At 39.8% G+C, this 20,529-nt stretch overlaps 1 protein-coding gene across 4 annotated transcripts in view; it reads left to right on the top strand.

The window, feature by feature from the left end:
• The first annotated feature begins 341 nt into the window (after positions 1 to 341).
• cc2d2a (coiled-coil and C2 domain containing 2A) overlaps positions 342 to 20,529 on the top strand; it is a 150,430-nt gene continuing 130,242 nt past the window's right edge. For 3 of the 4 annotated variants that reach the window (XM_073064983.1, XM_073064982.1, XM_073064980.1), the window contains exons 1-6: positions 342 to 457; positions 5,108 to 5,271; positions 7,399 to 7,480; positions 10,172 to 10,231; positions 19,316 to 19,393; positions 20,108 to 20,180. In XM_073064983.1, the coding sequence (XP_072921084.1) occupies positions 5,258 to 5,271; positions 7,399 to 7,480; positions 10,172 to 10,231; positions 19,316 to 19,393; positions 20,108 to 20,180 (307 nt within the window). In that variant the 5' untranslated portion in view covers positions 342 to 457; positions 5,108 to 5,257. Of the gene's footprint in view, positions 458 to 1,085; positions 1,256 to 5,107; positions 5,272 to 7,398; positions 7,481 to 10,171; positions 10,232 to 19,315; positions 19,394 to 20,107; positions 20,181 to 20,529 lie in introns of those variants that run through there. The other variant, XM_073064981.1, reaches the window with a different exon arrangement.

Genomic DNA, 20,529 nt, shown 5'->3' with positions numbered 1-20,529 from the left:
TGACTACCCGCCGTTTCAAGCAAATTATGATGTCGTTTCTGGAATGCTTCAGTTTTTGCAGAGTTGCCAGCCTGCGCTCTATCGACAAGCAAAATTCCATTCCGGAGTAAAATGCGGCAATAAAAACCTCTAAGCAACACAGCGTTGATTGATTCACGAATTCCCCTGTTCCTTCCTTTTTCCGCATGGATTTGTCAAAAAGGGATTTTTTTTTTGGGAATTGCGATGTATTGCTCCTCCTCTCAGGCCACCGTAGTGAGGAGTGTGGGGTGAGGATTAGCAAATGATTGATGGGGGCATTCTCCAACAAGCTCCCTCTCCCGCTTCCCTCGGCGCCCGCCCGCCCGGCCGGCCGGCTTTGCTTGCAGGGCGGTTACTAGGCAAGCGGTTTCCTGGACACGGAGGCGTCTGTGCAAAAGCGGGGGCATGGCTGTTCGGCAGATAAACTGGCTGCAGAGTAAGTGCGTTCACTCAGTTCCAGTGCCCGACCCTTCTCCAGTTTGGGCTGGCTTTTAGGATTCCTTAAACCGCGCGAGTATCCATCCGGCTTCCTTTACGAGGTGCCCACTAAACGCTTCCCCAGGGACAATCCCAAATCGCCAGTAGGAGTGGTATTTCTTTATGAAAACATTGCTTATGTCTTGTGGTTCTTGAACTTTTGTCCTCAGTTTCTTTGTATTTTGCGATGGAAGTGCGTTCAGACTTATCCACATCCTTTCTGGTTACCTGCGCTATTAATTCCTGCAGTTTGGAGCACCGTGCGAAGCAGATCGCAGATTTGCCGGCCTTATCTAGGTTTTGAAAACTTGCAAGTTTTCCTCTTTTTTTGCAAGTCTACACAGTCTGTTCATTCAAACATACTCACCTAAGACGTTTAGAATCACGCTGGCTATTGCGAAGTTTAACTGGAAGGAATATTTCAAAAGTGTAACAATTGCAACAGTGATAATGTGTGTGTTGTACGTTCAAAATGAAGGAACTTTGCTGAAGCGTCAGTGGGAAAAAATTAAACAACTATGGTGTGGCGCAGGGATCAGTACTGAGTCTGTTGTTGTCTGTCATCTATATCAATGATCTGGATGTTAATGTGGTAAATCGGATCAGCAAATTTGCGGATGACGCCAACGTTGGAGGCGTAGCGAACAGCGAGGAAGGTATCAAAGCTTGCAGCAGGATCTGGACCAGATGGGAAAGAATGGACTGAAAATGGCAGATGGAATTTGGCTGGTGTTGCATTTCTGGAGGGCAAACCTGGGTAAGACTTACACAGTGACCGGTGGGGCACTGATGAGTATGGTGGAACTAAGGCATCTGGGAATACAGATACAGGATTCCCCGAAACGGGTCACAGGTAGATAGGGTTGTAAAGAAAACTTTTGGTACATTGTACTTTTGTACTGAGTACAGGAGTTGGGATGTTATGTTGAATTTGTGTAAGACATTGGTGAGGCTGCATTTGGAGTACTGTGTGCAGTTCTGGTCACTACCTACAGGAAAAGTATCAATCGGATTGAAAGAATATGGAGAAAATCTCAAGAATGTTGCCAGGACTTGAGGACCTGAGTTACAGGGAAAGCTTGAAAAGGTTAGGACTTTATTTCCTGGTGTGTAGGGGAATTTGGGGATATTTCATAGGGTTGTACAAAATTATGAGGCGTACAGATAAATGCAAGCAGGCTTTTTCCGTTGAGGTTTAGTGAGACAAGAACGAGAGGTGAATGTAAAACGTTTAAGGGGAACTGGAGGGGGACAGGTCTTCACTAAAGAGTCTTCACTAAAGTGAGAGTGTGGAATGAGCTGGCAATGGAAGTAGTGGATGGGGATTTGATTTCAACATTTCAGTTCAGTTTAGTTCAGTTTCAGTTTATTGTCATTTAGAAACCACAAATGCAGTACAATTAAAAAATGAGACAACGTTCTCCAGAATGATATCACAAAAGCACACGACAAAACAGACTAAACCAGAAAATCCACATAATGTTTGGTAATCCCTAAATCCAGAGTCCAGAGAGGCTGCTGCATATTAATATCACGCTACCATCTTAGCGCGTTCCCCAGAAAGGAGCTCCAAATCCACCAGACAAAACAAGACTACCCAGACACACCAAGTCAGGAGACCAACTCTAGCATCTATCAAACCAAAAACTAAAGCTACAAGACCTACACAAAACCACGTAGTTACATATAGTTCTAGTTAACATATAGTTACAACAGTGCAGACAATACCATAATTGATTAAAAAAACAGACCATGGGCACAGTAAAAATAGTCCAAAGATGTTAAAAGACTATAAGTTCAAAAAAATCCACCACACAGTTTCCACAAGTCCTCAGGGTCCTGATTGACTCGTCATCCCACGCAGGCGGCAGAAGGGAATACCCCCGCTATGGACTTCCAAGGTGCCGCCGGACTCAGCCTTGCAGACAAAGCACACAATGGAAGCTCCGTCGGACACAGCCTCCCTCGCAGACGCAGCACACACTGAAAACGCCCCAACTGCAGTGGACTCCGAGCCTCTGACTATCCCCTCTGGCGCAGCCTCTCTGAGCACCATCCTCTGCCAAGCGCACTACGATGCCCCCACCAATGGCCACAGGCAACGCGACCCCAAGGACTGGGGACCTGTTCTTCTCAGCAGAGACCCGGACCTCACAACAGCAGTAGCAATGAAGAACGCCTTCCAGATGTTTCTCTGTGCTCCCACGTCCGTTTTTCATCAGGTTAGGAGTGTGCATGGCACCCTGCGTAACAAATAACATATCAACTCTGGAGAGGCTGCTGCAAACTGCATCGCACTGCCATCTTCTTCTTGAGGGACATTTGGATAAGTGCATGGATTGGAGTGGCATGGAGGGCCATGGACCATGTGTAGGTGGATGAGACTAGGCAGAGTAGCAGTTTGGCATGGACTAGATGGGCCAAAGGGCCTTTTTCTGTGCTGTCGTACTCTGGCTGAAACAATGGTAGACACCTGGAGATGACAGAGGTAGGAAAAGGTGATGGAATTGAAAACAAGAATGAAAAGATATGAAATGAAGGTGGTGCTCAAACTGGAGATACTGTAGGTCTGCATGCTCAGTGTTATGTGGACGGCTGAGCATGGCCAGGAGTAGTCATGTCTGGAAATGACAGAGAGAGAGAGGGGGTTGAGGGTTGCAGTAATAGTGGGTGATAAAGTACATGAGAACTAGGAGGAGGAGTAGACTGCCTGTCCCTGGAAGCTCGCTCTTCTATTTATCAGTTTCATGATTGTTGTTCTCCCTTGGCTCCATTTTCTTCTGCCATCCCCATAATCATTGATACCCCTAATATCCAGAACACAGTTGATTTCAGTTTTGAATGGGTTCAATGACTGAGCCTCTTTAATTCTTTGGAGCAAATTCTCTGATTAAAAGAATTACTCCTCATCTTGGTCATAATGCCTTACCCTCTGAGACTATTATTCCTGGCTGCTAGACTCTTCAACCAGGGCAGGTATCTGACCCATGGTGCCCTGTAAGAATTTTCTAAGTTTCAGCCCCTCTTCTAAATTTTGGGGAACAGGCCTAATGCACTCAATCTTCTCCCAGCTAGCAAACCCACCTGCAACCATTAGAATGCCCTAGCTGTCCTCTGACCTGCTACTTGTAGATCATTGTACTCAGAAGGTCAGTTATGTATCATTATGGATAGATGTCGGGAAGCATCATATGTTCCTCTAGATCCCTGCTGACAGATGTCCACTGAATCCTGTCTGTCGTGAAATGGCTATGTTACTTGCAATGCAGCCGGAGCCAGGGTTGGGATTGGGAACGGCTGGAGTGAGGAATGTGAACTAGCTAAATGGCCAGAACTGAGGTCGAGCGTGTGAGCCGAGTGTGCAACTGGACCCCGGGGCAGGGAATGAGGGGAGCTTTGCAGCTGAGTTGCGTTCAGGAGAACCTGTATGTTTCAGCGTCTTTTGACGAGCGGAAGCTACTAGCTGAACTTGCATAGAGGTTGTGTCCATGGTTGGGTTGAAGACCACTTGTCATTACTGGCTTGGTGTCGTTGCCAGGGACCTTACAGAAATCCACATTTTTATGTTGTCAGTAGGAAGTCAGTGCTCTATCTCATGTAAATAACAAGTACTTACTGTCTAAGTAAAGAGACCAAAACTAAGGCAGTGGCAGAACTATGTAATGTTCTGGAAATCGAAATAGTAGTTAGGAGATCAATCATGACATCAAGTTACAAACTATGTAGTTTAGTTGCATATTGTTGCCAATGAGATGGATTGAACAGATCCCTTAGAATGGATTATATAGTGGTTGGCTGTCTATCTTCAGATTTTCCTATACAACTCATCCTGTCATCCTTGCACTTATAGACATATTAGAAGCTTTGGAAGGGGAGGGCATAGAAACCCATTGCAGCCATGCTGAAACTAATATTGTATTTTTAGGTGCTGTGAAGAACAGCATGTAGATGACAGTTAGGAGGATAGATGATTAACGATAGATTGTGTAAACATTTTGTTAATTTATCAATAATTTATAATCTGAAATGTACAGACTCATTCTAGTAGAGAGATTTTAAGATGCTTCACTCTGATTTGCAGTCACATTCATCTTCCATGTTCTGGCACGAACTATTCATCAATTTGATGATTAATGTTTGAGAAAGTTGCAAAAATAGCTTGATAAGCCCTTTGTCAAATAAAATTATTTCTACAGTGCATTAATTTATAAGGCCTATTGCTTTTTTTCCTGCTTCTTTTCAATCCTTGTGTCATACTACTTTGATTTTCTTTCAGGTACACCGCAATATTTATTTCATTAATAAAATTATGTGGAATTATTTAGTGTGTATAAAAATGCTTAAGAGTGTTATTTGCTCTTCTGTTTTGGAGCATTTTCTTTTGGAAGTCTTCGAAACAATGAATATCAGACTTTTAAACTCACTCTAATGCGCTTTTAAACTCATACAAATTGTTTTCAACACAAGCAAACTCACACCAACAAACACTTATTTTGCAATAACTATTCCAGTAAAAAATAGAATGTCCCATACCTTAAGGGATTCATTGAGTTGTTTATGTTAATACTTAACATTCCAGTTATAGTGTACAGTGTTTTTTTTCTTGTAGTTGCTAGAGGCTTCATAATGGATTGAGCTACGTTCACCACAAAATGCAAGTGGACCATGAATGATGGCTTACATTCAAATTTAATTTATATGACCTGTGAAATTTGTGGGGAAAAAGAAAAGTTCTGAATAATTGAATTACCCTAAGAAAATGGCCTCCACAGAGTAAGTAAAACAATTACAATGCGTTTTTTTTTAAGTGAAGCATTACTCTTATTTACATAATGTTGTCAGATTGTGCTTTTGATCATATTTATTCATGTTGTAACTGTCAATAGCTTGTCTAGATAGTTCAGGTTTACTAGGGATATAATTGTCATGGATACTGATTTATCATTTTTTAGATACATAACTAGCATCTGTGTTGCTGCTACTTGCAACATTGTGAATGATCCAATGTAACTGCCACTAAGTTCCCTACTAGAACACAAGTGGATAAAAAATATGACACCGCATAATAACTATAGTAACAGGAAAGTTGGTAATCCGGGTTTCACTCTGCATCATTGTTTTTGTCTGTGGAAATCTGCTCTACTGTATCTGCCTTTTGTGTTTATTGCTTGTGATTATTATCATACTAGTTATGCCTGGTTAACAAAAGACAACATTCATTCAGGGTTTCTTTCAAACCAAAAATTAAAATGAAAGAAATATGTTTTAAATATCTGAAGTTGGAGTAGGTATTAAAGCAGATGGAATGATATGGAAGATGTAGGGAGGGAGATACATAGTTTAAAACCAAGAGTTGTAAGAATATTTTGTGACCAAGTTATTTACACATTGGGTTCTGGTTGGGTTAAATGGGAAAATAGGCTGTAGTTTACACTGCTTTACCTTTACATATTAGGAAGTTTGTATTTGAAGCCAGCAAGGCCTGTAAACAGCAATTTAGACATTTATAGTTCCCTCATTCCATCCTTCATTATTGTACAATGATTTCATTATGTAAAGCACACTACATAAAATTGCCAAGGCTATTTAACAGTGTCTTTCTGACAACACAGTTATCAGGAATGAGGAAATGTAACTACCTGCAAGCTCCCCTTCAAGTAATCTTACTTGGAATTAAATCAGTGATCCACTATTGGTGGATCAAAATTCTAGAAGTACTTCCCTAACAGCATTGGTATGCTAGTGTAGTGGTTAGCACAGTGCTTTGTAGTACAGGTGATCCAGGTTCAATTCCCGCTGCTGCCTGTAAGGAGTTTGTACGTTCTCCCTGTGACTGCGTGGGTTTCCTCCGGGTGCTCCGGTTTCCTCCCACAGTCCAAAGACGTACCAGATTGTAAGTTAATTGGTCGTTGTAAATTGTCCCGTGATTAAATCAGGGGATTACTGGGCAGCGCTGCTGAAAGGACCAGAAGGCCTGTTCTGTGCTGTATCTCAAATAAATAAATAATTACAAAGGGGAGAGAAAGCTGTTATTTAGTTGGAAGAGAAAATACTGGAAATGGTCAGAGAGAATCCACAGAGAGGGAAAGTAGAGATGGCATTTCAAGTCAGTGACCTTTCATCAGAACTAGTGTTAGGTTCAAAGTTGGGTAGCTCTGTGGTTTTCATGTCAAATGATCTCACTGTAATAGCAATTTACATCAATACTTAGTCACGAAAATGGGATTCATATCTTTTCCTGAATATTCTTCAGCTAAACCCCTTGAGTCTGGATTGATGCAATTACAGTCACCTTTCTTGTCTTTAGCCCATTCATTTTTAGAATAAGAGGATTTTTCTTTCATAGCCCTACATCTAAGGTGTGAAGGAAATTAAGCATCTTATAAACTGTTTGAAGTGAAAGACATCACAGCAAATCCTGCCAAGGAGAATACAGAGGAAACAAACAAAAATGACACTTGATTAGTTTTTAATCAATACAGTAAGGAAGAACCTCAGCCTGGCATTAGAAGGTAAAGTTAAAAAGACCTTCATTTTGAAGACAAAAGTTGACTGGAAGAATAGAAAAGATCAAAAGTAAGTTTAAAAAAGAAGAATTCAAAAGAGTTGGGACGTGACTGATTATTTTTCTATTTATTGAGGAGTTAAACTGATCAGCTGGTAAGTTTGTTAGAGCAAGTGCAGATGGAATTTAATCCTGATAAGTGTGAGATGACATATTTTGGAATCTTTGATAATAAGACCTATAGCATGAATGGTGGGCCAATGGCAGTATTGATGAAAGTGAGTTCAATCAGTGGATTTTTTTTTTGATTGCCAAAGCTGCTGTGCTAATGAATCAATTAAATATGGTAAAGATTCCTTATTTTATTTACAAATACAATTTTCTATTCCTTTCAGAAATCTTCGTGAGAAGATTAAAAATAAGCGAAAGGCATTGCAAGCATCTCTAAGTGTAAGCAGAGATGTCAGTGATACTCAGGTGAGTTTATAACTGTTTTGAATTTTCACAAAGCAGAGCGATGATGTAATGAGCTTCCAAAAATGCAAATGTCATTGAGAGATGAGCATAGACAATAGTCAGTATACGAAGGGTGATCGTGGCCTGAGGTAGAAGGACTCCATTTTAGAAAACCTAACACATTTATTTTTCAACATAGTGTCCTCCTATATGTACACACTTAGTCCAGCGGTCGTGGAGCATATAGATCCCTTCTTTGTAGAAGTGGTCCACAGTAGGGGTGATTGATAAGTTTGTGGCCTAAGGTAGAAGGAGATGAATTATTAACTTCAAACTTTCTGCATTATCACTCAAAGAGTTGAACTGCACGTGCATGTAACGAGAGCGTCTTGGCCCTCCAGGTAGTCCACAGCGAGGGCAATTGATAAGTTTGTGGCCTAAGGTAGAAGGAGATAAGTTATGCAGCTCTCATTACATGGACGTGCAGCTGAACTCTGAGTGAAAATGCAGGAAGTTTGAAGTTAATAACTCATCTCGTTCTATCTTAGGCCATGAACTTATCAATCACCCCTGCTGTGGACCACTTCTGGAGGTCCAAGACACCGACTTCTACAAAGAAGGGATCTGTATGCTCCACGACCGCTGGACTAAGTGTGTAAATGTCGGAAAAATAAATGTGCTAGGTTTTGTAAAATTGCCGTCTTCTACCTTAGGCCACGAACTTATCAATCACCCCTCGTATAATCACCACTAAAGGCTGCTTCTCACTTGCACTGAGACATATGCATTTGTGATCACTGGTGTTTCATAATTTGTATTGAGCACAAGCTCTTCTTAATGTACATTCCGCTGACAGAAGAAATGGGGTATGTTGGATGGGTTAGAAGCGAAGTTCTGATTAAGAATTATCCCCCTGTGCCTCCAAGCCCAGCCAGGCAAAATTGGTCCTCAATGCTATATTTGAGAAATAAAAATCATTATAGAGTTCGCCATTCTGTAGGGAATGTTCTCTGATGCAAATTATGGGTAGAAGTCAGCCAGAGGCAAAGCTCCCTTACAAATGCTGTCAACAGAATGTAGAATTACAGTTCTAAAAACAAGAAAAAACTATCTTAATCCAAATAACAAGCAAAGCAATTCCAACTCTGCCTGCCTCACCCAGACCCACCCAAAAGTGGAATTCTTAAGGACAACTGCAGGTTCCTGCATCTGGAGATGCTGCATGTGGAAATTGTGATCATGTTGTAAGTAGTGTTTGTTTACTCCAAGGATATCGGAATTTACCAGTTCAACATGCTAGGTCTTGGATTATGACTTACTGAAATTCAGAACTGGCTCCAGCCTAATGTTGAAAAGGATTTATTGAATGTTGAGTTTGAGAAATTTAACAGAAAATCACAACACAATGCAATTCTTAGTTAGAAAACTAATGTTTTTATAGCATAAGAGTGTAAGGCATTTGTGTGTCATTTCCTCTGAATTGAGTAATGTTGCTTAAAAAGGATGACACTAACCTTCAGAAGTATTAAGGTACAGATGAATTTAGATTTGTTTCATAGCTTTCACATTTTTCAGCCTGCAGTTCTCCTGAAACCAAGCAGAGACAGTCTAGGAAACTCTGTCATCAAAGCACAATTTGAAAAAATACACAGGTGTGTAAGCATCAACTGACAGAATTCTGAAACCAGTTTTCAACCCTACAGTATAATTCTTCAGGCCAATTAAAAATAAAATGGTTTTAAAGAACCAGACAAGCAACTGACATTTTGTTTTTGTGCACCAAGTTTTCGTTACCTTGAATGCATTGCTTTAAAGTGGAAACCATCATTAATAATAATATTGTGAAAAGAACAGATTGCATTAATGTAGTCATAGATTAGCAATGATTTGTCCATCTAGAACATCACAATGGTGTTCTGGATGGAAAAAGTACTTATAGATTCCACACAGCATACAATTGAGAACACTCTTACAAAGGCACACAGGGAAGTATATATTAACTGGTGCATCAAAACTTAGTTTACTGATGTATTCAGAATTTTCTTTAGTATCCAGCGTATTGGATGCTCTTAATTAGAGCAATTGACATAAGCAGGGGCAGCCTGGTAGCATAGCAGTTAGCACAATCACTGTACAGTGTCAGCTGTAAGGTCGGGGCTCAGTCTCTGCTGTTGGCTGCAAGGAGTTTGTATGTACTCCTTGTGATCGTGTGTCTTCCCTCTGGGTGCTCCGGTTTCCTCCCACATTCCTAGCACGGTTCGGGTTAGTGAATTATGGCGATGCTGTGTTGGCGCCAGAGGCACGACAGCATCTGAGGGCTGCTCAGCACAACCCTTGCTGATTTGATTTGACGCAAACAGTGCATTTCACTGTATGTTTCCATGTACACGCGGCAAATAAAGCTAATCTAATCTTTATAGAGCTCTTGTCAGAAATACTGAGTTTAAGTGTCTCATTGTTGATATATATGTTTCAGCATGCATTATTTGGAGAGCATCATAAAGGGAATTTGTCAAGAGCTTGTTTAACTAATATTATACATACTTGTAGGTTTCCACTGTAAGTTCTTAAATGTTCTGGAGCATTAAAGTGAAATACTTACTTTTGATGGTGGAGAAATATCTCCAGTTAATAACGCAAATAATTGTTAAATTATAGGTACATGATAATTTATAAAGATTACATAACTATACATATATTTTTAATTGCTAGGGATTGGTTTCTGCAGAAGTGGAAAATGGTACAAGAAATGAAAATGGTACATTTGTGGAGGTTTGTTTCTCTCTCACCCTATGTTGTTAAAACTTTAAAGGTATCAAAAAAACTTCCCCTGCTTCTATCAGTTGTCAATTTCTTTCTGTTATCTCCAAATATGTTTTGCACCTTTACTTCCTAAATGGTATCTGATCATCTGTGATTCTATTACAGTGTCTACGTTAATATTACAGAATTTCAGGTGTATTCATAGCTTTGTGGTTTTGTAAAAAAATTTAAATCCTGCTCTGTTGTCTTATGTCTAAAAAAAGTATAATGTTGTATGAATTCTGTCTATTGGGCTTATTAAATAAACGATGGTTGTCCAAGATGAATTCCAAAATGATATATTTGAATATAAGAATAAACAGTATTTACCATAGGGAATATATTTTGTTTTATCTGATGTCCTGTGCACATAACATCAGCATTGAGTTTAAGAAATGTTTGAGTAAAAGAACTGCAAATGCTGGAGATATTGAGTCATACATTTTGACCTAACTAGTCCATGCTAATAAAGTTCTCTATCTGAGCTAGTCCTATTTGCTATATTTGGCTATCCGTTTAAACATTTTCTATCCATGTAAAGAGCATTTGATATCTCTGGTCCTGTATTCACTGGAATTCGGAAGAATGAAGGGTGACCTCATTGGAACCTATTGAATGCCTTCATAGAGTGGATATGGAGAGAATGTTTCCTCTGGTGGGAGAGTCTGAGATCAGAGGATGCAGCCTCAGAACAGAGGGTTGCCTTTTTAGAATGGAGATGAGGAGAAATTTCGTTAGCCGTAGAGTGGTGAATCTGTGGAATTTGTTGCCACAGGCGGCTGTGGAGGGCAAGCTTTTATGTATATTTAAGGCAGAGATTAAGAGATTCTTGATTGGTCAGGGCATGAAGGGATAGGGGGAGAAGGCAGGCGATTGGGGCTGAGAGGAAAATTGAATCAGCCATGATCAGACTCAATGGGCCAAATGATCTAATTCTGCTCTTATATCTTATGGTCTTATGTACTTTTCCAAGTATCTTTTTAATGTTGTTGTTATACCTGTCTTAACTATTTCCTCAGGCAACACATGCTATATACACTCTGGCCCCAATTAACACTGAGGATGCGTTCCTTGGAGGTGGAGCGCTATGTAAATCAGCGTCATGTGGAGTCATTATAACATTACATAGATGGAATGTGTGCCCTGATTTTAAAAAATCAAACTGAGATATATTATGTATCATTTTATGTATACACAGTAATTTGTGGAGTAACAAACACGCAAATAGGCCTAACCTGTACATCATTGGAGCAGCAACATTTTGCAGCAGCATCGGAGGGAACCGAGTGGAGGTTACATCTTAGAGAAGGGACCAAGCTGTGGGTCCTCCTCTAACTATGGCTTCTTCTTCAAATAGGCGTCGAGATTTGCCTGCCTTTTCTTAAGTTTCCTCTCATGAAGCAGTTCTCGGTAGCAGGAAATCATGTGGAGAACCCCTCTCTATGTACTCCCAGTCAGGGTCATTGATTTGTGCGATCATGGTGATGCTAGTGGTGAGGAATTTTGTGATGAGGTTTCTTGCTGGTATCTCCTCTTCTCCATCCGTGTCCTCAGATTCACCCAGGATACATTGCTGTGCCAATTCTCGAAGCTCTTTGTTATTAAGACTTCTGCGGCCTGCACTGGCTGCTTCACCAGAGATACGGGTCCTATGGAGGTTACTGCGCTGTTTAAATCGATCAAACCAACCTCTGCTGGCTGTGACTGTTACCAACGTATCTTCTTCTTTAAATATGATTGAAGATGCTTCTTGCCTTTTCCATTATTATCAGCTGGTTTAGGGGTATCGTTGTGTTTGGTCATCCATCCATATATTTAGACTATTTTCCATTTCTTCAAGCAAACGGCTCCTTGAACAAGTCACCTTCATTGTTGATAACTTTGAGGTCATTTTTGCAGAAGTTTTTATCTTGTCTGCATTTTTTTATAATTGTTCTGATCGTCAATGTAGCCAATTTCAAAGAGGTGCCAACATCAATCTGATGCCCACCAGCTTCCAAACGCCGTATCACTTGCAATTTTGCATCCATTCTAATGCTTTTCCTAGATGTACCACCCTCACCGGAAGTTGCAGGCCATTTTCCGGACACTATGAGTGGGAAAAAATGGAATAAATTGGTGAGGGAGCACAAACATTTACACACGTGGGGGAGGCAGTGTGTAAACTAATGATGTGATTGGCTGTGAGTGTCTCAGAGCCAATGTAAAGCACTCTCATTGGCTGATCTAATGTTTACTGTAATGGCAGCTGCTTTTGAGAAGTTTTAAGTGTTGTTCAGAAAGAATTTTTGTCATTTAAAAATATTTCAATGAAGAATTGAATAACCATGTTGTAAAAAATCAGTTCTATGTTGGGTAGTGTTATGCGGGGTCTGGCCCTCTGTTCCTATTAAATCTCTGTCCTGACACAATAAACCTATGTCCTCTTGTTCCTGATACCCCAACCCTGGGTAAAATGGGGAAAAAATATCACCCTATCCATGTCCCTCATGAGTTTGTACACCTTTATATGATCACTCCTCATTCTAATACACCTAGCTACTTCAGTTCTTGACACTGAAATGCATCCGACCATATTTAGCACCAGCACATCAAATCCATATGCTTGAGTTATTGTGGAAAGCACCACTGGTTTGCTGAAAATCACATGTTTGAATCACTCCTGGGCCACCCCAGAGTGAACGCCTAGATAGTGCAGAAATTAAGCAGAATGTAGTTACCTAGAGGCAGAAGTGATGCCAAGGAAAAAGTATAATACAGACCCAGAGCCTGAGGAGCATAAGATACTGGATGAAGAAAACAGGACCGGGTGGCTGAAGAAGGCAACCAGCAGAATTTTAACCACTTCTTCCAGCAGAATGAAGCTGAGGTAATATTGACGGCATGGACAATTTGAGGTTCTCTGACTGCGACACTGATCATGACACAAATAAGTGATTCCCTGACCCCGTTACTAAATTGGCAACCTAGTGTTGTTTTCGGAAGTGGGAAGTCAGTCTGCCTGACCTCGTGAGGACATGATCTAGAACCTTACTGAAGCCATCTTCTGCCAAGCTAATTGGGAGTGATGTCCATTCATTTTCAATCATCCTGAGTCCAAGTGAAAATAACTGTATAATTAATTTTTGTTTCTTGTCTTGCTCTACTGCCAAGATGGACTTTGACTTAAAACTCCAAGGACTCATCCTGTAAAAGAGATTATTAAGGACAGTGAAACTGGTGGAACACTACAAAGATCTCCTCAATAGAGATACTTCCTTTGACATAAGTGAACTTAATTCCATTCCAGATCTGCTCTTTACTGTAATCTTGGCATTATCCTTGCCCAACAAGACATTGAAAAGCCTATGAAGTAGCTAAGATGCAGTGGAACATCTAGAGATGATAAAACCCCTGCTGAAACATGGTGAAGAAGTACTTTCAATGAGAATTTATAATAACATCTCCCTCCTCTGTAAAGAAGAATATATGCCACGGCATCTAGGGCATTTTAACTGCAGGTGTATTCAAACAAGGATTTAGCATAATGGTGTGAAATTCAGAATATCCCTGCTGTTTGCACCAGAGAAGAAACAAGGTAGACAGAGAAGTCAAGAACCCATTTTACCTACAAGGAAGCCGTTTAATAGTTTTATAACAGTGGGATAGGAGCTCCATCACAGTATATTGGCAGAAAAACACTCAGGAAGATACTGAGTTCTTGAAGTATCTTGAAGCCAATGAAAGAATGTGCAAGAATGCAAATAATCCACCCTGTTGTCATATTAAGTGCCACATGCCTTACTGTGAAAGAGTCTCCAGGTCCTTTGGAGAGCTAATAAATCGTCTCAGAACCCAGAGAACTCTAGTTGTAAGCACAGTATTCTCAACAGCATGGAATTTCAGCATAGGGCAGAATTGATTGATTGGAAATGATGCCCGTTTTTCCATTTCGATCAGCCCAGCTGAATGTGCTGATCAGCATGTAATTAATGTGAGGGTCATCCCCTCCATTCGTATCTTGCTTTTGATGATTGCATCCTCCATTGTAACACTCAAGATAAATGACAGTACCTTGAGGTTCTTGGTAGTTCCTAACTTGTTGAAGTAGTGGACTTGTTTCATTTCTGGTATCTCCAAGCCTGAATACTTGAAACCACAATGAGCAAAACAGTTCTGAATTGTATTGCTGTTTAATATTCACCAACTATTGGTGACAAAAATTACTGATTTTTGAACATATACAAGTAACAGGATTTAAAAACTGTTCACCGTAAGCACTCTGTAGTGTCTTAATGTCTACGTGATGTGCATACAGTTGATGCTAGTTAGAAAATGTTTGGCAGTGGTCTCCTTCCCAATTAAATGGCATAGTGTCTCAAATAAATGAAGGGAATGCTAGCTATTTTCTCGGTTAATTTTTGCTGTTTAAGAGTTATCCCAAAGAAGAGGCTGCCCAATTAGCTGATGGTCCAGTTGACTGGAATCCACTGTATTACTATTATGCTGTAGAATTAGACTTTTTTTTCCCCTGGAGTGATGATTAGACACACAAACTGTGATCTTCCACAAAATATAATAACATTTCTCAGAACTGAAATTAAAACAATTTTTGTGTGAAAAATAATATCAGGGGTAGCTAACACTGGAAATAGGAATGTAGATGTTGAGAAACAGTTAGTACGGGTGCTGGAGATCACAATCACAATGGAATGCATGAGAAGGGACAGTTGTATAAACACTTCCACACAAGTTTTTTTTCACTTCATGAATCAAAATGGCTCTTGATTTAAACATCCACACCTCTGGCACCTGGATGAAAACCAGACACTGTCTTTTCAATGTGTACCACTCTTTGAGAACAATAGTGAAAAAAACATAAGCATCTCTTGGTTCAGTTTTCACAGAGCATTGCAGCTTTGATTTAGACTATAGGACCATTATATACTATATATAAGCAGAATTAAACCATTTGGCCCAATAAGTCTGCTCCACCATTTCATCATGGCTTATTCATTTCCCTCTCAGCCCCAATCAAATCAAGTCCAGTGAAGTTTATTGTCATTTAACTACATATACATACATAATGTATATAACCATATACTGATACAGAAACCAGGGTGTAAAGCACATAACACATGAAAACAAAGATAAAATCTACAGATGAATCACAGATAAATAACAAACTAATGTGCATGAATATTAAATATTGTAAGGAACGGAACAGAGTAACCAGTGACACTTCAAATGCGATGCAGCCAGGAGTTCAGAAGCCTAATGACCTGGAGGAAGAAGCTGCTTCTCATCCAGGCTGTTCTTGTAGTTATGTATCGGAGTATCGGAGTCTCCTGCCTGAAGGTAGAAAGTCAAAGAGGGTGCTGGATGGATGGGTGGGACCCTTAATAATACTAAGGGCCCTGCATACGCAGCGCTCCTGATAAATGTTCCGATGGATGGTAGGAAGACCACTATGATCTTCTCAGCTGTTCTCACAGTCCTTTGTAGGGACTTCTGGTACGATGCTCAACTGCTCCAAATCTTCTGCCTTTGCTTTGTAATCTTTCATGCCCTTCCTAATCAAGAATCTATCAAACTCTGCCTTAAATATACTCAATAACTTCACCTCCACATCCACCTGTGGCAATGAATTCATCAGGTCCACCACTCTTTGGCTGAAGAAATTCCTCCTCATCTCTGTTCGAAATGGACATCCCTCTGTTCTGAGGGCTGTGTCCTCTGTCGTGGACTCCCACACCATTGGAAACATTTTCTCCACAGTCACTCTATCTGAGGTCTTTCAACGTTTGATAGGTTTCAATGAGATCCCCCTCCCCACTCCCATTCTTCTGAATTCCAGTGAGTACAGGCCCAGAGCAATCATATGCTCCTCATATGATAAGCTGTTCAATCCTGGATAATTTTCATGAACCTCCTTTGAACCCTCTCCAATGTCAGCACATCTTTTCTTAGATAGGGGGCCTAAAGCTGCTCACAATACTCCAATACTTGAAAATGAACCATTAAGGAATCCTACACACGGACACCCAAATCTTGTTGCATGTCAGATTTTTGAATTTTCTCTCCATTTAGAAATAGTTTACACTATTTTTGTATTAGTGTAGGTGACTCTGTAAATCCAAATTCCAATAGAACATTGCTCAGGGTTTCATTTTTGGTAAATAGTTTATGGTCAAGTGATCAAATAATAAATGCTTTGTGATGTTAAAAGAAACCTCAATTCTGCTTTCCATTCATGTTAATTGAATGTAGATCAATGCTGTATATAAAGGGGTTTTAACAAAGGATTTTATTTCCAAATTCCATCATTACACATAAATTTAAATTGATTAAATCTGTCTCTTGGTTGAGTCTTCTGGATAAACTTAATTAATTTTTGCTTGCTTTAGTTGCAAAGAGATAGAAATTTGAAGCTTGTTTCCTTGTTTTAGGCTACAATTCCGAAAGAATTCTTTGGGGAACATTTTTAAATCACCATAACACTGGCCTTGTTGCTGCTAGTTTCCAGAAATAAATTATAAATACAAATACAGAGGTGGTATGTGGTTAATCACATTTGTGCTATACTTTGAGATTGTACTAAGTGCTTATGGAGGATTTTGTGGACATTTGTGTTCATTTGGATATTTCTTCTGAGATCTATGCTAGATCACAAGTGCATACTATGATTTTAAAACGTATCAAAATGGAGCCCCATGAGCCGCCAATGCCAACTTTCAAATACTCCAAACTAGTTTTAGGTGATAATTTTAATAGGTGAATGTATGTGTGAGGTGGGGGTGTGAAGAGCTGCAGTGAAATGCAAGAAAATGTGGATGCATCAGGAAGTTGTCAGCATCTTACTGACTGGCAAGATTAACTAGAATACATAGACCATCCTTGAAGACAAATAAAATCCGGATTGTCTTCCACAAAGCTAACACTGGAGGGCAGCACTTGTGTGTTGGATTTCAGAGAAGTTATCTGGGCTTAGTGCATCCAGAGGCCTGACTTGTCATCGTTCAGAGTGCTACTTACACTCACTTGGACCTCTAATGAGGACAAAGAGGGCAACACGCAGCAGTGGAAGGTTCTGTGGCAAGAGCAGCACCAGCAAAAGTGGGCTAACAGTTGCACAGCTCTTGTCAGAGAACACAGAGCTGCAAAGAGGTATCATTGGTCTACAGTGAGAGAATAAGCTTTCTTTATGAGGAAAGGTCTCAGCCCAAAAAATTGACTCTTTACTTCTCTCCATTGATTCTGCCTGACTTGTTGAGTTCCTCTAGCATTTTGTGTGTGTTGCTCATGGTTTCCAGCATCTGCAGAATCTTTGTTTTTAAGCTTTCTAGAATAGTTGGAATGCCAGCTAGTGACAGGTATTTGCCAGCCTCCTTGGACAGGACTTGGTCGCATGTTTTACCATTCACTCTCAAAGTCACCAAATAGATATTGTCCCTGGAAATCAGTAAGATAGGTAACTGGAATTTGCAGAGGCTTGAAATCTGAAACAGAAACATAAAATACTGGAAGTACTCAGCATGTCTGGCAACATCTGTGGAGGAAGAAACAGGAAACGTTAAATTACTGACTTTTCACTCTAACTGAGAAATGCGTAAAATTATACATGTTTTAAGTCAAGAGAAGAAGGGCTACAGTGAAAGAAGTGGATGTTGGTGATAGAAGAGAGACTAAGAAAGACTAACTGGCACAACTGGTGGTGCCAGTTGAGAGTGAATGGTGAAATTTTGTTAAGGTGACTGATTTTTGTTTTGACAGGCTCAGCAATTATTGTATGAACCAGTCAGAATGAGAAAGTGAAATAAAAACTGAGCTGGAGATGATTGGCAGAACAGGATGCATCTATGGAGAGAGAAACAGAGTTCTTTTTCAAGTTATCAGACCTTTCATTTGTTTGGGTCATTGACCTCAGATATATATAAAACGAGCAGCTCTTGGGTTTGGAATTGGCGCTGACTTCCCACAGATGCATTATTTCATTGGCCATGCATTTGTCATATAGGGCCACCCAGGATGAGTTGTCATTTATAATAACTACCACTCTCCCCACTAATTGCTGATGTGCAATGACAAAAGATATTTATGCACATGTGTAATGATTCCCAGATGGTTGGTATGATACTTTAATGATGTGGTAATAAACCCCCCACCCCCCACCAGCAACCTCCCATTGCAGATTACTAGCTGTCTGCTATCTTTCCCTTCATTCCATATTTCCCTGTTCTCAAACCATCCATGTGCTACTGCATACTAACCTCTAGTCCATTACATTCATCTCTGCAAGCTCCAGTTGCTATGAGAGTCACGTGTAGATTTCCACATTATGGGAAGTTTTACCACAGCCCCACCTTTGTCATGGGTCTCAATAACTTCTCTTCCAATTTATTATAATATTTGTTTTGTCTTTTTCCAATTACTTGCTTCTTTCACAATGTCACTTTCTTCATTTAAATACTGATGGAAATAACCCATTAACTATTCCAGCAATCTTGCTTGGCATCTTGTCATTCTGCTCTTTTCTCAGGCCCTAAAACTCATATTAAACGATGTTCTTTGTATGTGGAATACTTTACATGCTTTGTTTTAATAATGAGATTTTGCTTCTCTTTTTTTATTTGTGTCATAATCTTATTTCCCTGCATCATCACTCTTTCTTCATAACCACAGAGTTCTATTCCCTTTCTGATATTGGGTAGTTTCTAATCTTTTTATTAGTATCTTGCCTAAACTCAAAAATACCCTTTTTTAATCTTAATAGTTTAAACATTTTTTATATGACATTCCATACAAAAATATTTGTTCTGAATCATTTTCCATCTTTCTAGTATCTGCCCTTTCTAGTTTGGTGGCCCCTTTGCACTAATTTGGGATGAAAACTGGCTGAATTTTTCGAAGAACAACTATTGCCAGGTTACTGCCCACGGGCTGAAGACCAACACTTTCCCCCATATGTTTTCCTTATCATCACTCCAAATGTTTTATTACTGCTATTAAATTGTGACTAACTTGGCTTTCTTCAGACTCGATAGAATAACAGTGTTTACGTTGTTGTTCGTGCAGGATATTCAGAATGAGGATGAACAGGTAGAAAACCTCAAGCAAACCATGAAAGCCCACAGAAGACGAAGAAAAAAGCCTGTAGGTTTTTGATACGGAACAACTTATGTCAGTTTTATTTCTAACCTAGTTTCCTTCTCTTAAGAGATCACCAGATATTTTATTGAGTCCCTTACTTCTCTGGATTTGAAACAATTGTAAACCTTCCAGGATTACTGACAACTGCCTGCCAAAATTATTGATAGGAGACCAGTAGAATTATGCAGAAATATCTACAGGCCGTGCCTGAGGAACAGATAGATTTTGTTTTTGTAGATGTCCATAAGTTAGAAAATGCTCTGAAGTCACTTTATGTGGTGATCATATCTCCCTGGTATTGCAATGAATGTCATGAAAAGCAGATGAGATTGATAAGAAAATCAAGAACTGAAAGTGGGGGAAGAGAGAGGGACAGAGACACAAACGATGATTAGTAATTTCCCACTTTCCTCTCCATTTCACCTTGCCCGTTAGAGTCTTTATAGCAAAATGACAAGGATTCAGTAAATTAGGTGCTAAAATACTTTTCCTTACTAAAGATACTGTTTTTCTTAACCTGGTACAAATCTGTATCAGTGCTTTCACAGTTTAGAGACCCTTCAAGCAGCTAATATAACTTACTCCCTTCGAACTCTCATATTTCATGTGGCATTCATATTTCGTTCCTACTAATGTATTTCTTTAAAATAGCTTTTTTTTCCAAACTAGAAAGTATTTGTGGAAATCATTGGCCCTAACTTGTATTCTAATTCACAGCTCATGGATGTTGGTGATTTAGATCCTGAAGAATCTAAAAAGGACATAATCAAAATCACTCGTCGTCAGAGATGTGAGTTGCCGTTAACAGCATTTAATTATTGCTGTATACTACCTTTTGTTCAATGTATGATTTCCAAAACTGTAAATAGTATGAATGCCTCCCACCTTCAGAAATGACTAGTGTGATTCAGGCCCTAATAAAGCAGTCACTTGCTACGATCTGGTTCTTGACCTCAGAATGCTAGGGAAGATTGTGCTTGATCCAGCATCTGGCTCACATTTTCCTCCTACAGGATGTCTGCAGTCATCCTTGCTTTTTATTGTAGAGGCTAGGCTGTCACAGCCATCTTGGTACTCAGTTATCTGTGACTAGGAACTATTGATTAGGTCGTAAAAACAGAGGTCTCACCCCGATGGAC

Source organism: Hemitrygon akajei, chromosome 13 (genome assembly GCF_048418815.1).
Source record: "Hemitrygon akajei chromosome 13, sHemAka1.3, whole genome shotgun sequence".
NCBI classification, from domain to species: Eukaryota; Metazoa; Chordata; class Chondrichthyes; order Myliobatiformes; family Dasyatidae; genus Hemitrygon; species Hemitrygon akajei.
Note: the sequence above shows the minus strand (reverse complement) of the source record. Positions and strands in the feature narration are given on the sequence as shown.